This window comes from Gekko japonicus, unplaced genomic scaffold, assembly GCF_001447785.1.
Source record: "Gekko japonicus isolate JY-2015 unplaced genomic scaffold, Gekko_japonicus_V1.1 scaffold219, whole genome shotgun sequence".
Lineage (NCBI taxonomy): Eukaryota > Metazoa > Chordata > Lepidosauria > Squamata > Gekkonidae > Gekko > Gekko japonicus.
The window spans coordinates 847,462-858,027 of NW_015165241.1; the positions used below are offsets into that span (position 1 = coordinate 847,462).

The 10,566-nt window shown below is 47.1% G+C and overlaps 1 protein-coding gene across 1 annotated transcript in view; it reads left to right on the forward strand.

Annotated features, from left to right (window-relative positions):
• The window catches only part of TNS1 (tensin 1), a 432,414-nt gene that overhangs the window by 153,257 nt on the left and 268,591 nt on the right, over positions 1–10,566 (forward strand). Inside the window, exon 4 of the mRNA XM_015410026.1 lies at positions 10,104–10,142. Coding sequence (XP_015265512.1) covers positions 10,104–10,142 — 39 coding nt within the window. The remainder of the gene's footprint in view (positions 1–10,103; positions 10,143–10,566) is intronic.

Genomic DNA, 10,566 nt, shown 5'->3' on the forward strand with positions numbered 1-10,566 from the left:
ACCCGCCCTACCTTTCTAGGGCCCATTGACTTCATCCTCAATGGGCTTTGCAGCTAGTCATTTATATAGATATATTTATGTGATATGTAGGCAGGAAAGAAACCGGCTCTCCAAACATGCTCGTTTTTATCTGCGCTTGATTGGCACTTTTTTTTTTTTGAGAGCCTGTTTCTCCCTCATCTGTGTTGCTATTATAGTGCCCACTCTGTTGTTTTCTTTCTGGAAGCTCATCACACATAGTCTCCTGAAGAGAAGAAGGAAAGGGAAAGGTTCAAGGGGACTTTTCTGCTTAGAAAAAAAGATGGGGGCATGATAGAGGCTTATAAAATTATGCATGGGGTGGAGAAGGTGGATTAGAGAGAACTTTCCCCTCTCTCATAATTCTAGAATTTGGGATGTACCCTGATAGATTGACAATAGATTCAGGATAAACAAAAGAAAACACTGCTTTACTCAATGACTAATTAAAGTTATGGAATTTACAGCCAGTGGATGTGGCGATTGCCAGCGTGGTATAGTGATTAAGAGCAGAGGACTCTAATCTTTTTTTTTATAATAGGTTTTTATTGATTTTCAAACATTAATACCACAAACAAAACAAATACAAACATATACACCCACCACCCACATAACCCACTCACTAGTATTTCACTCCATGTTTAGTTACTAGTTGAATGTATATTTTCTACAGTTCTTCCTATTTTCACGTCTACTATTCTCAGATATCAAAAAGCAGAATGGTATATCCTATTGAAAACACAATTAAAGTTATGGAATTTACAGCCAGTGGATGTGGCGATTGCCAGCGTGGTATAGTGATTAAGAGCAGAGGACTCTAATCTGAAAAAGTAGGTTCGATTTCCCATTCCTTTTCATGAAGCCTGCTGTGTGATGATGGGTCAGTCACAGTTTTCTCAGAACTCTCCCAGCCCCACCTACCCAGGGTTGCCAAGTCGTTTTTCGCCAGCTGCAGGGGGCTCCTGGCCGGCGTCAGTTGTGCACCTGTGCCGCATGCACGTCACCCAGAAGTGACGTGACGACGCCAGGCATGCTGGGGGCGGGGCCACGGCCATACAAGGGAAAACCATAGAGTTTTCCCTCAAATGCCCGTGGCCCTGCCCCCATCGTGCCCGGCGTGGTCGCGTCACTTCTGGGTGATGCGCACGTCAGGGAGGAGTTCCCCCTGGGGCCCGATCCGGCGGCGGCGGGGAACGGGCCTCTGGGCGGGGGTGTGCCCGCCCCCCGGGGGGACTGCCTACACCTACCTCACAAGGTGCCTGTTGTGGGGAGAGGAAGTGGAGGTGATTGTAAGCTGCTCTGAGACTCATTAGGGTAGAGAAAAGCAGGGAATAAAACAACAACTCTTCTTCTCTTCACAACCACGGATGTCTTTAAAAGAGGCTTAGACAGATTGATAGAGGAGAAGTCTATATATGGCTATTGCACCTGGTGACTAAAAGTAACCTCCATATTCTAAAGAAACATACCTCTGAATACCAGTGCTAGGGGAAAGCACCAGGGGAAGGCCTTGGCCTCTATGTTGTTTGTTGGCCCTTCACTGAAACTGATAGGCTTTTGTGTGAAATAGGTTGCTGTACTACCCTGTTTCCCCGAAAATAAGACCTACCCAAAAAATAAGCCCTAGCAGGATTTCTATGCATTTGTGGTATAAGCCCTAGCATGTCTTCTTGAGAAAAAATAAATATAAGACAGTGTCTTATTTTCGGGGAAACACGGTAGGTGGACCATTGGTCTGATTCAGCAGGGTTCTTCTTATGTTCTTGTCAGGGAAAGGCCTCGGCCTTTCTGCCCTGTTGTTGGCCCTCCAGAGGAACTGATTGGTCACTGTGTGTGACTGGGTGCTGGACTAGATGGACCACTGGTCTGATCCAGAAGGGCTCTTCTTATGTTCTTGTGAGGGAAAGGCCTCGGCCTCCGTGCCCTGTTGGCCCTCCAGAGGAACTGGTTGGTCGCTGTGTGAGACTGGATGTTGGACTAGATGGCTGACAGATATCCCTCCCTCTCTACTGGGCCTCCCCTCAGAGGGTCAGAACTGTATTACCATCTAAGGACCAAATCTTGAAAGAGATGACATCTGTGAGACTTTAACTATAACTTGCTTGGGATGAATATTGTTGTATTTTCTTGGTGTTTTAACTGTTTTAATTTTTGTATACTGTATATTGTTTTCTAATTTGATGGAACCTGCCTTGAGCCTGCTATGCGGGGAGGGCGGGATATAAATCTAATAAAATAAATTAAGTTCTTCAGGCCCCTGCCACACGGGGGGGGGAAAGAACGGCCGAAGTGTGGCTTTTTAAAGCTGCACCAAAAAAACACACGCAGCAGCGGGATCAGATAGATCCCCTGAGCTGCCGTGTAGTTGCTCCCCGACACGATCAGATGCCGGGGGGAAAGCCACTGCAGGGAGAGAAAAGCAGCCAAACTGCGCAGGTGTGCGCGTGCGCAGTTCGGCCGGGAGCCTCAATTGCTCCTGCAGACGGGCGCGCCGGCGATCTCACGGCCGCACTTGCTGCACCGTTCCAGGTTGGTGCTACCTTTTACTTGGGGGTTTTTTGCAGCGGGTTTTTGGCCGGAAGGGACGGATCGGGGTTGGGTGCACACCGATTCCCAGATGTTGCGGTGTGCTTGCGCCCGTTTGCTGCGCCCCCGATCCATCCCTCTTCCGGCCCAAAACCTTCCGTGTGACCGGGGCCTATGAATATTATTTTTGTTTGGTTTTGCCCTGAGCAGGGAGAGGGCACTCCTGTTTGATCTCTGCGTATGTTACCATTTTTAAGGACCAGGGAGAGAAATCTGGGATTTTATCCTCAAGGTGAGGTGAGCAGTGTGAACAGCAGCCCTCCATTGGCTGTCAGAAGCCTTGAAAGTGGGGAGAAGGAATTCCCCAGTCAACCCCCCCCCCACTAATGTTCTGAATGCCGTCCATGTTTGTAGATTGAACCCTAGTGGGTTGTTTGATCCCAGTTAAGAATCTCTGCCCTCTTGTGGTGTTGAGCAGTCTCGCTACTGCAAAGGAAGAAGAAAGACCCAGAACCAGTTCATTTTAACAAAGCACCTCCGAAGGCCAAAACATCTCATGTAATTAATTACCTCTGGAAAAGAACTTGGCTGGTCGTACTGTTTACTTGGCATCAGTGGGAAAACTCTCCCTGTTTCTTTTTGTTGTTCTACAGATATTCAGTAACATGGGGGGTTGATTAAATGAATGTGCATTTGGGGCCAACTCTTTTGATTTTATGATGGGTTTTACAAGTGATTGGTAGGTTATCGATTTCCCACTTAACTATGAGGCAGTGGGGTCAGAGGATAAAGTTCAAGTTTGGGAAGCGTCTTTGTTTGCCTTGAGCAAGTCACCAGCTGTAGTCTACCATGTAGGATTCTTGCAATGACAAGTGTAATAATGTAATAATTGTTGACCTATTTGTACACACAAATAGTGATGATACAGATGCCACAGCTGATGAATCCTTTCATTTCGAGGACACTGACCTTTCAAAGTCAGGACCATAAGTCCACGGGAGATCCATGACTGGAATTCCTGAAAGTTTCTTTAACATTGAAGAGCAAGAACAGGTCCAGATTTGGACCACCTGCACTGAGGAGACAAGGTTGATTGTTTCCATGTGCGCAGTGTAGCCAGGAGATACTGTGATTGTCTTGCAGCTCGACGTTCTACCTCTTTAGCATTATTCAGGGTGCACAACGAGGAGGTGAGCTAGAATTGCACCCCAGGAGACAAGAGTTTAGCTCTTTCTCTCATGCTATTGCTCTGATAGAAACTGCTCCCTGGTGCCGTTGCCAGTATTCTCCCCCCCACACACACTACTATCTGTCTTTCCCCCTACTTCAGCTAATAGCAGCTCTGAGGGGGCTACAGATATTCAGAAAATAGGGAAGGGGAGTAAAGCCTGTTCTGTGACTATTTAATCTCCCACATAATTTGTAGTCCAGTTATCAGAGTTAATGGCTGTACCAAACAACCCCCCCAACACACACACACACACACACACACACACAAAACAACACAAAAAGCCACGGGTGTAAAAACAACATAATATGGTTTTAGAGATGCCAGCCACTAGTTGTGACCTGGAGATCCCCCAGAACTACAGCTCATCTCCCGACTGCAGAGATCAGCTCTCTTGGAGAAAATGGATGCTTTGAAGGGTGGACTCTGTGGCACTGCACCCCACTGTGAGGTCCTTGTCCTCCCCAGGCTCTACCCCCAAATCTCCAGGAGTTTCCCAACCTGGACCTGGCAACCCTACTTCCCCCCAACCCCACCAGAGGCCAGGGAGGACCTGGCAATCCTATATGTATGGTCTATAACAGTGATATTTACTACACAGTTTGTAGAGACCCACCTTTGCAATTACCATCAATTAAAATAGCCAGACAACTACTGTATGCACAAATACACATGTACAATATAAGACATAACTATCAATATTAAATATATAACTATAACCTTTTTAATTACTTGAGTACCTCTGAGTATATAGGGTTGTCTCCAGAGTTCCCTCTAAGCTGTGCTAGGGAGTGCTGGTGCACAAAATTTTAAGTGGCAGCTCACAAGTAAACTGAGAAGGCATTTTCCCCTCCATTGGAAACAGTGGAGGATAGAGTCACCTCCTTCTGGAGCTCATAGAATTGGATCCCCTGGTCCAATCTTTTTGAAACTTAGGGTTTTGGTTGTTAGTTTTTTTAGTTTAGTTTAGTTTTATTATTATGGTCTCAAGACCAGCATACAATACAAATGTGGTATGAAAAGGAAGGAAAAAACAGAGATAATATACAGAATAAAATCTAAATTTAAAAACTTTTAAAATGCAACTCCTGCAATCTAAGAATCAATGCACAGAACTCAGCAACTGAATGTGTAATCTCTGCATTCTTATTTGATAGAAGCCAGTGAAGTCTTGCTTTGTTTGTATTGATGTGACCAGGTATCCTATTAACTAATGGGGTAATGATTTTAAGATGAGTCTCTCTGGGTTTTGGTTGTTGTTTGGGGGGGGGTTGAGGAGAGTCACCAGCGGCTATGCTGCAAATTTGGTGCTTTTACCTCAAAAAACAACCCCCATGAGCCCCAGATACACCCAGATCGATTCTCCTATGGGCTCCTTTGACTATAATGGTCCCTACAGGATATAATGAAACTGGAAAAAATGATTATTTTATTTTTGCACACCCCTATTATACTCCTCTGGGAGCTCATTCCACCAGAGTGGGGCTGCCACCAAAAAAACCTTGGCCCTAGTTGTCATCAGCCTGGTCTCCTTAATGCTCGGGAGGACCAGCCGATTCTGGGTCCCTGATCGCAGTGCTCTCTGGGGTACATATGAGGAAAGGCTGTCCCTCAGGTAGGTCAGGGCTGTTCTGCCTTTAGAAATGAAAGTCCCATTTAACTATCATGGGTCATGTTGTGGAAAGTGCCATCAAGTCACAGCTGACATATGGCAATCTCATAAGGTTTTCAAGGCAAGAGACATTCAGAGGTGGTTTGCCATTATCTGCCTCCGCGTCACAACCCTGGTGTTCCTTGGAGGACTCCCATCCAAATATTAGCAAGCGTAGCTTCTGAGATCTGACGAATTGGGCTAGCCTTGGCTATCCATATCCTGCATGAATTTGTCTAGTTTCTGAAGAAAGAAAAAGCTTTCTAAGCAGTAGTATCATATGATATTTCCAGAATATTCACAGACAGCTCATACTTCATCAGTATAGGAAGCAACTTACCCTCCCTCTTCTCCTGCCTCCTCCTGGCTGAATGAGGGCCGGAAGCGGGGTGGCCGAAAGCAGGGGGTGGGGCTTTGTCATGTGCCCCGCCCCCGTACCTCACCCGGGGGAACTGCGTTCCCCCGCGTTCCCCCCGAAATGACCTCTGGATCACTGTTGCCAAGTCACTGCGTTTGAGGAAGGGAAACAACTGCCTAATCAGCTGAAGATGGTAAAAGGCCGACTTGGCAGTGGCTGCTACCTGAGCCTCCATTGTTAAAGAGGCATCCAGGAGCACTCCTAGACTCCTAACCGTCGGCGCTGGCACCAATGGCGCCCCATCAAAGGTCGATAACGGGATTCCCACCGTTGGACAGCTGTGGCTCAGGCACAGGACCTCCGTCTTCATCGGATTCAATTTCAGCCAGCTCAGTCAAAGCCAACCAGCCACGGCTTGTAACGTCCAGTCTAGATCTTCCGGTTTGGAGTTGGACTGGCGACCCAACAACAGATAGAGCTGGGTATCATCTGCATACTGGTGACAACCCAGCCCATGCCTCTGGGCAATCTGGGCAAGAGGGCACATATAGAAGTTAAAAAGCATCGGAGACAACACCGCCCCTTGGGGCACTCCACATTCCAATGGGTGCCTTCAGGACAGCTGATCCCCCAGTGCCACTCTTTGTCCCCGACCTTGGGAAAGGAAGCCAGCCACTGCAAGGTTAATCCCTGAACCCCAGTGTCTGTGAGCTGGTGGATCAGTAGCTGATGGTCAACCGTGTTGAACGGAGCTGACAGGTCTAACAGCATCAGCACTGCCAATCTGCCCCAATCCAGATGCCTCCAGAGGTCGTCTGTGAGGGTGACCAGTGCCATCTCCATCCTGTGACCCGGAGAACATGCTGACAAGTGAAGGCGAAGAAATCCCAACGGAGATGGGGACTGGCACAATGACTGAGATCCCGATACCCAATCCAGATGACCAGAAGTGTGACAACGCAACCATTGTGTGCGCCAAGACAGGGGCCACAAGACATGGGAAAGCTGCAAAGCTCAAGGAAGCTTTCCCCTGCCCAGGCAGGTGGGAAGACCTGGCCTGAGCAATGACGCAAGAAGACTCGCCCCGACCTGGAATGGAGAAGAACCTTTTGTATGTTCAGTGATGACCCTGAGAGACTGTGAGTGGTGAGTGTTGAACGCTTCCGAGTGGAGATCTGAGGAGAAGTTGAGGAATTCCGGAAGGGCATCCAGATGCTGATGCGGAACCTCCTGGAGGTTGTCCAGGAGCTCATGGAGAAAGAGCCAAGTGACAGAGAGGAGGAGGCAGAACCAGAGCAGAGCAGATGCCTCCTCCCCCCCTCAAGCCGGGCCAGCGGGCCCTCCAGCCCCAGTGCAGGGACTGGATTTATTCATTTATATTTTTATTTAGAAATTAAATTTGTAGCCCGCCCTTCCCACTACGCAGGCTCAGGGCGGCTCACAATCAGGCATAAGCCCGCACATAAAATCACTGACCTGCCCTCAAACCATGGGAAAACTGTAATCTGGGTAGTGGTGGATCTGTTCTCGAAAGAGGTACACTTCATCTTCTCTAAGCAGCTGCCCACGGTGTGTCAGTTGGCCCAAATGTTCATGTAGCACATAATTAGGCTCTACACCCTACCCTGGAAAATGATCCCTGACCGAGGCTCACAGTTTGTAGCAAGGTTTTGGAAGGAACTGTTGAAATTATTAGGGGTGGAGCAGGTATTAAGTAGCACTCACCACCCAGAAACTGATGGCCAAAAAGAACAGACCAACCAAATCCTGGAACAGTTCTTGAGGTGCTTTGTCAACTATCAGCAGGACAACTAGGTAGACCTGCTCCCATTTGCGGAATACAGTTACAGTAATTCTGTTCACAGCTCCATTGGCATGTTCCCCTTTAAAGCAGTGCATGACTGTGATGGGGGGCCCCTCCTTACCATGAATGCGGAGGAGCCTGGCACTGATGGAGCCCAGTCCTGGTGGTCCCTGGTAACCCAAGGGTAGACCGTCCTTCAGAGACTGTGGCCAAGGCCAAAGAGGACTATCAACACCAGCCTGACAAAGGGAGAGGGTTGGAGTGGGAAATGAAGCCTGGGGATTTGGTGTACACCTCCACAAAACACCTTAGGATGCTGTAACCAGGGAGGAAGTTGGGGTGGAAATATGTGGAACCTTTTAAAGTAAAGCGCCTGATCAACAAAGTAACTGTGGAGGTTGAATCACCAAAGAACTTACGAAACGTCCACCCTGTTTTTCATTTTAGTCTTTTGAAGAAGGATCCTGGCCCATCAAAGTGGAAACCTCGTCCTCCAGCTCCCCCTCCCCTGATCGTAGACGGGGAACCTCACCAGGAGGTGGAGGAAATCTTAGACTCTAAACTTAAATGGGGGCGACTGTTTTACCTTATCAAGTGAAGAGACTTTGATGAGAGCCATAATGAATGGGTGGAAGCCAAACATGTGAAAGCCCCTAAACTTGTATGAAGTTTTCTTTAAAAGCACCCGTCCAAGTGGGGTAGAAAGGGGCTTTTGGGGGGGCCAAATGTGAAACTCTGTCTCTAGTTTGCAATGATGTCTGGGGGATGGGAAATTCCTGGGGGGGGTGTGAGTGTTGGAGTATGTGAACTGCGGGGTTTTAGAACCTGGAACTTTTTCTCCAAGATACCTCCCTGAATGCTAGGGACAGTCAAAGCTGTGCTTTTCTCGCTTTCATAGATAAGGGGACCATATATTCCCAGGGGTTAGAACCATGAAATTTAGGCAGGAGGTTGGCAGTGTGTGCTTGGTGCACGTTGATTTGAACTGTCTATAACTATGGAATTTCCCATGTGAGCCTCAGTTCTGACATGGTACTGTTCCACCTGGACCATGCAGATATCTCAATAAACAAATCACTGCCAAAGGAAGTGTTGTTGAGAGTCTCTTGACCAGCGGTCTGACAGGGGCCACAGAAAACAACTCTGTACCATCCTCTATGTGACAGCCCTTCAAGTACTTGAAGATGGTTATCATATCACCTCTTAGTCATCTCTTCAGGCTAAACATACCCAGCTCCTTCAACCTTTCCTCATAGGACTTGTATTTTATTTTATCTTATCATTGTTCATCGCAGTGAGCCCTATGAACTCAGGGATTGGGTGATCTATAAATCTAAAGCATAAATAAATAAATGAACACAAACAGCACTGAAAATATCTAACTTAGAAGACTGATAGAATACTACATTTGCCTGTTATTCCAGAACAATACCAAGGACTGGACCCCACACACAACAGAGATTCTTGGTCTGTATTGGTCTCTCTTGTAAAACACTGATCTGGCAACATCTGTAGTACGTTGCACTATATCAGCTCTACACTGACTAATGGTTTGAAACAAAAGTGTCCACATATGGTTCTTAATTGTTGCCCCCCCCCCCCGGGTTCTTGAGCAATACATGTTGATCCCTGATTGGCAAGCTATCTGGTCTTTCATCCATTATTAACAGGTTGATATTTCCAAGTATATAGCTTGGAGTTTAACAATTTTATTTATTGATTTGATTTGTAGACTGCCCTCCCCTGCATGGGGCTCAGGGAGGTTTGTTTTCCAACAAATTCATTTTACTGCCAATTAAGACTTATGTGCGAAGGTCTGAGCTGCAAAATCTGGAATTTAAATATTATCCTTAGTAGGCTTTGACCAGATTTCCATCTTGAAACAGACAGACTGGAGTATGGGTAATCTGCAAGCCTTCCTGAGGTGTTGGTCTCATGCCAGAGATAGAACTAAAGAGCTTGTCCTCCCCAACAAACAATTTTGTTTTCCCCTCTGCAGTGAAGAAAGAGTGGAACTAAACTGGAAAACATCCAGTGCTTTAAGGGAATTATCTACAAAGGCTGTTAAATATATCCTTTGCTCATTACCTTTTCATTGGGCAAGGATAGAAAATTCTTTAGGTCAGATTGGTTTCTCTATTGCTAAGCTGCCCCCTCCCTGGTTACAAATAAAGAAGTCCAATCTGAAATCCAAAGACTGGGAATTTCTGCGGTGCCCATGCTAAGCATCTCTCTATCAATCATTTTTTGCTTCAAAATGCCAGAACCCTGCACTTGGTTACACTCCTGGTCTTTCCTGAATGACAGGCTCTTGTAGTCTCTTTAAACTTTCCCCAAGTGACTGTTTGGAGTTCTGGGGAGGGAACACTTTCCTAGTGCAGGTGGAACAGCTTGGTATTTGTAGGACTGAGTGCCAGGGGTGGTCATATTACACAGATGATGCTTACGCTGTTGTTCTGCATTACTGATTGCACAAGAATATTCTAATGCTGGGTCTCTTTTTTCTTTTACCCTTTAGGCTGCCACGGCTTGCATGCCTTCAGGCAATCATGAGCTGGTAAGTTACTTGGTTCCTCTTTTCCTTGAGAGTATGGCTGCTGCTTTCTAGCTTCTGTTGCCATCTTAACCACCAAGGGCATTTGCACACAGAGGGACAGTCGATAGGGTTGCCAACCTCCAGGGGGGGGGGCTTGGCACTCTTCTAGAATTGCAAGTAGTCCCCAGACTACAGAGGTCAGTCCCCCTGGAGAAACTAGCAGCTCTCAGGGGGCGGCTCTTTGATGCAGCATCCCTGCTGGACTTCCTCTCCTCCCCATATTCTTCCTTCTCCAGGCTGCACCCCCTGGTCTTTCCTAGGTTGGCAGCCTCAGCAGCTGAACATTCTGTTCCTAGTAATGATGCAGCGGGCAAACTGGCAAGGAGATGCTTTTACTCACTTCTGTAAAAATCTGGTAGGTGTTGCTTTGAAGCAACCACTACTC